This window comes from Periplaneta americana, chromosome 5 (assembly GCF_040183065.1).
Source record: "Periplaneta americana isolate PAMFEO1 chromosome 5, P.americana_PAMFEO1_priV1, whole genome shotgun sequence".
Taxonomy (NCBI): Eukaryota; Metazoa; Arthropoda; class Insecta; order Blattodea; family Blattidae; genus Periplaneta; species Periplaneta americana.
In genome coordinates, this window is record NC_091121.1 from 19573437 (window position 1) to 19579126 (window position 5690).

The window sequence follows — 5690 nt, forward strand, 5'->3', positions numbered from 1 at the left end:
AGTTATTTATCAATTCCATTTTTTCAAATTCAGATAATCATGACCCAAATTCTTAAAGATTCCCTGTTTATTATAAAATTTCATTTATTCCACTCGGAAGATCTTAATTAAGAATATGCCATTAGCTAATTTTAACGAAAAAATTAAGTAATGCTTTTTTATTTTAAGGTCATCTTCTTTTTTTATGATATGACATACCCGTTTGTTGATGGGAAGTAATTGGCTTGCTCTTTGGTGCAAGGGGCACTATCTCAAGATTGATCTTTTGGAACTTCAAGATATAGTCATTAATGTTTTAAGACATTCCTTGTTAATTGTAAATAACCATTAGTACAGTTCTGTATATGAAAAATAAATTATTCATGTCGAGGATAGCTGCCCCTAAAAGTAAATAAAAATGAAATAAAATAAAAATAAAATTAAAAATAGAATATTGTTGACTTAGGTGCTGTTACCGCTCGGTACCCCTTTTCCAAGGGCAGCTATCTTTTTGGATTCTTCTCTCTCTAACGGTGCTTTATTATTACATTATATTATTGCTCTTAATTTCCGGATCCTCGTGGTCATCCTTAATTAAGGCCAGACGATTTATTTTTCTTTACATCTCTCTCTCTCTCTCTCTGATTGCATTTAATGTTAGGTGCCGATAATTAGTTCGCAACAGGATATGACTTGATCCAATATAGGCCTTTACATTTTAAAGTAACGTAATAAAATTTGAATATACTATTCATTTCTTATTTTACTTATCTAACTTTGAGTGTATTTTATGTGAAGTAATCAGTACCTAAAAGCGTTTCTTTATCCTTTGTGACTAATTTACATAACACTGACATTAATTTTGATTATACTGTAACCTACTTTTCATTTCTTAATTAATTTTTAAGTTTGCTGTAATTTGTTACGTAATATAATAATATTCCTTCTACTCAAGTCGCATACCAATTTTAGTATATATTTTAGTCACATAATCCAGAATTTAATAAAATTATTTACATATGGCGTATTTTAATGAAATAATACAAAGCAATGATTTCAAAAAGGCATATGACTCGGTTAAGAGGGAAGTATTATATGATATTCTTATTGAATTTGGTATTCCCAAGAAACTAGTTCGATTAATTAAAATGTGTCTCAGTGAAACATACAGCAGAGTCCGTATAGGTCAGTTTCTATCTGATCCTTTTCCAATTCACTGCGGGCTAAAGCAGGGAGATGCACTATCACCTTTACTTTTTAACTTCGCTTTAGAATATGCCATTAGGAAAGTTCAGGATAACAGGCAGGGTTTGGAATTGAAGGGGCTATATCAGCTTCTTGTCTATGCAGATGACGTGAATATGTTAGGAGAAAATACACAAACGGTTAGGGAAAACACGGAAATTTTACTTGAAGCAAGTAAAGCGATCGGTTTGGAAGTAAATCCCGAAAAGACAAAGTATATGATTATGTCTCGTGACGGGAATATTGTACGAAATGGAAATATAAATATTGGAGATTTATCCTTCGAAGAGGTGGAAAAATTCAAATATCTTGGAGCAACAGTAACAAATATAAATGCCACTCGGGAGGAAATTAAACGCAGAATAAATATGGGAAATGCGTGTTATTATTCGGTTGAGAAGCTCTTATCATCCAGTCTGCTCTCCAAAAATCTGAAAGTTAGAATTTATAAAACAGTTATATTACCGGTTCTTCTATATGGCTGTGAAACTTGGACTCTCACTCTGAGAGAGGAACATAGGTTAAGGGTGTTTGAGAATAAGGTGCTTAGGAAAATATTTGGGGCTAAGCGGGATGAAGTTACAGGAGAATGGAGAAAGTTACATAACACAGAACTGCACGCATTGTATTGTTCACCTGACATAATTAGGAACTTGAAATCCAGACGTTTGAGATGGGCAGGGCATGTAGCACGTATGGGCGAATCCAGAAATGCATATAGAGTGTTAGTTGGGAGACCAGAGGGAAAAAGACCTTTAGGGAGGCCGAGACGTAGACGGGAGGATAATATTAAAATGGATTTGAGGGAGGTGGGGTATGATGATAGAGACTGGCTTAATCTTGCACAGGATAGGGACCGATGGCGGGCTTATGCGAGGGCGGCAATGAACCTTCGGGTTCCTTAAAAGCCATTTGTAAGTAAGTAATACAAAGCAATTTTGTGATATATATTGTGACAGCCACGTGAGAAGGAAGGGCTAAGTAGGCCGTGACGGGCAGGTTGCGCGCGCATCTGCTTCCTGGGGCATGTGCTGTGGGGTGAAAGGGGAAAGAGCGACTGCGGCAGAGAGAAGAGATATCCGGATGATTCGAGAATGGACACACGCTTGGAAATATCCAGAACTCGTACTTTCTCGGCTACGTCGCTGTGGGTATAAAAGAGAAGACTCAAGTGAAAGTCAGTCAGCAAGCCAGTGTTGTTACAGCCAGTGGACAGCAAGCAGCCAGTCTTGTGTGGCAGTGAAGCCAGCTTCGAGACCAGAGCGCGACTTGTATCCGTAACTGTGGAGTCTGAAGCCCGGAGTTCGAGTGCAGTGGACCGCAGTTGGGGGACCTGAGTTCGAAGTTCAGCGGATCGTCTCTGAAGGTCTGGGGTTCGAGATTCTGTGAACGCGAGTGACTGAGCTAGAAGAACTAGCCAAGACAAACGAGCTGTGAACTGAGAACTGACAGTTCTGTGTTCTAAATAGTGCTTTGTGAATATTAGTTAAGATTAACAGTTCATTGTTGTTCGTAATAGTCCAAGTAAATTGTCATTGTCGTCAGTGGAGTGCACTAACGAATACTGTGCTACTGTGTGGAGAGCAAATCCCATTGTTGACGGGAGTGAAATTAAATTGTAGAAAGTGAAGAGTTATTGTTGGAAGAATAAACTACATTGTTGTTCAGTATAAAAATTTACTATATATATATACACACACACACACACACACACACACACACACACACACACACACATACATACATTGAATTTAGACAGAAGTCCTGGAGTTCAAATTTGTGTGTAGATTGCAGAAATGTTTAAGTTTCTTAATGTGGTTCCTATTTTCGAAACATCAAAAAAATTCTGCTATAACCCATTTAAAAGCTGTTCCATATATCTTATAATATACTGGCACTTCTCATCTCTTACATCGAATCCAAACATAAACACCTTTAATGGAGCCTTTGAACTTGGATCTGTTCACTACTTTAAGCCATTGAATATTTTACCAAATACATTAAGTACACTCGTAAACATTGCGAAATCTTACTTTCACCAGCGCCGTTTTCAGAGTGAGGCCACACAAACTATACCTCCGTTGGTAGAAACCTTCCCAGGGCCATATAAGACCGTGTAGTGGAGTCCAATTACCAAAATTGAATGTCTTTAGGGGTAGTGTCGGCCCCACCCTATACACCTCGGTCAGTTTGAAGAACAGGTCCTCTTCTGGACGAGCTACAAGGAACTCGCAGTCAAATGGGATGTTGATTCCGGTGAAGATCTCCTCCAAGAGAAGTCCAGAGTCCAGGAATAGAAGCCAGATGCTTTTCGAAAACTCCGTGTCCCCTACAAACTGAATTTTATGTCACATAATTAATGCAATGAATGTTGTTCCAAAATTGGAGTTGCTATAAAAAATACATTTGTACAGACTTTCAAATATTACGTTCATGCAGAAGTTCGTAACGTTTTTGTTCGTCGTCACAACACTGCGTTGTTAGGAGACAGTTTATCGTTTGTCATTTTATTTTCATTTGTCATTTGTTTCGAGTACTGTGCTTTTTAAATACATCTTGCATTTTGCAGATTTGAATAATATTATGCTGTTTGTGGGCTAAGGAAAATGGAGTGACAGGAGGAAAAAAATAAATGCTTCCCGACATATTCTTCTGTTTTATTTTAATAAAGAAGAAAAGGCAGCGGAGGCGGCTCGAAATATTTGTGTCATGTATTGCGATATTGCATAAAACATTGCAAGAAAATGGTTCTGTCATTTCAATAAACAACACTCCGTACAAAAATTAGTGTCCATCTACAGAAGAAATGTTATGCCTCTAATGGGATAAATAAGATCTCGTGTTTTTTTTCTGTAGGTTATTTTACGACGCTTTATCAACATCTTAGGTTATTTAGCGTCTGAATGAGATGAAGGTGATAATGCCGGTGAAACGAGTCCGGGGTCCAACACCGAAAGTTATCCAGCATTTGCTCATATTAGGTTGAGGGAAAACCCCGGAAAAAACCTCAACCAGGTAACTTGCCCCGACCGGGAATCGAACCCGGGCCACCTGGTTTCGCGGCTAGACGCGCTAACCGTCAGGCTTGTAGTGGTGTACCCAAGAATCATGTCTGCTCGGATCAAGTTGCCAACCCGCTGTACATTTGCCTCCGTGACAATCCCCATTGGCCAGCCGACTCGATGTTTGATACTTTTCATCCCTTCAGAGAATTCTACATCCAATTTTATTCATAGCTTAAAGAGACAGGCAATGTTCACCATAGGCGGACAGGATTATTTTTATGAATATAATTTGCTGCTAGACCTTTTTCCTAGAAAAATCACACAACAAAGAGCTGCTTGATAATTATATACTTAATCAGAGGTGCCACCATCTTGCAACTGCTGCTTCTTTGTTTCACTTGTGCTGCTTGGTCACATATCCATCAATTTGAAACCTAGATATTACTTTCTTCTAGTGGTTACTGACTCCTCAGTGTACTTGTAGAGGATACTAATGCAGTGTAACATTTGCTTGGACCAATAATTCATATAAACATTTTAATGTGTATTGAAATAGTATGATTTATGCCTTACTTACTGAAAGGAAGAGCCGCAATTGTTTAGAGTCCATGGAATTAAGGACGAACAAAGGACGAGGTTTATTGCAAGCTAAAATCACTTCTGTTTTGTTCTGAAGTGAAAACAAAATTCCGCTTGCACAGAATTCGTTTGAAAGCTGTGCCATGTGTTCAGTAATGACTTCCAGCTGATGGAGGCCTGAAAATAAGGAAAAGCGATATTGTATCTTCACCATAAACCAGATAATTGAAAAAAAGAAGAGCATATAACCTAGAAACACACTTATTATTAATCGATTATGAGAAGGCTTTTGATAGAGTGAACAGATCAAAATTATGGAAATAACGGAAAAAGAGGATACCCGTAACATCTAATAAGAACAAAACGTAGCATGTATCTTAATACCAATATATGCATTGACAAAGGAAAAGGTCCAGGTAAATTAACAACATAAATTAATGGGGGTGTTAGGCGAGGGTGCCCACTATAACTCATTTTATTTAACATATATTTTACCTTTAAAGTATCGCAAAATAATTCTAAGGTCTTTATAATATCTCAAAACTTTTCCTTGGTTTTTCTATTTAGAGTATCGCAAAACTTTTGAATGGTTTTTATTTTTATAGTGTCTCACAGTATTTTCATAGTTTTATTTTCGTAGCGTTGCAAGACATTTCTATGATTTCATTGCTATAATCTCGTAACACATTCCCATTGTTTTACTTGTATTTCAAAACATTTTAGTGGATTTTATTTTTAGAGTGTAGAGAAACATATCCATTGTTTTAATAACAACACAAAATAATACTATTGTTTTTATTTTAATATTATCGCAAAACATTGCTCTGATCTAATTTTTATAGCATTACAAAATATTACCATGGTTTTATTTTTATAGTACCT

At 36.9% G+C, this 5690-nt stretch overlaps 1 protein-coding gene across 1 annotated transcript in view; it reads right to left on the reverse strand.

The window, feature by feature from the left end:
- The window catches only part of LOC138699509 (probable glutamate receptor), a 27574-nt gene extending 22629 nt beyond the window's left edge, over positions 1–4945 (reverse strand). The window contains exons 1-2 of the mRNA XM_069825450.1: positions 4807–4945; positions 3258–3560 (exon numbers count right to left, since the gene is read on the reverse strand). Of these exons, the coding sequence (XP_069681551.1) occupies positions 3258–3560; positions 4807–4839 (336 nt within the window). The 5' untranslated portion in view covers positions 4840–4945. The remainder of the gene's footprint in view (positions 1–3257; positions 3561–4806) is intronic.
- Between the last annotated feature and the right edge of the window lie 745 nt (positions 4946–5690).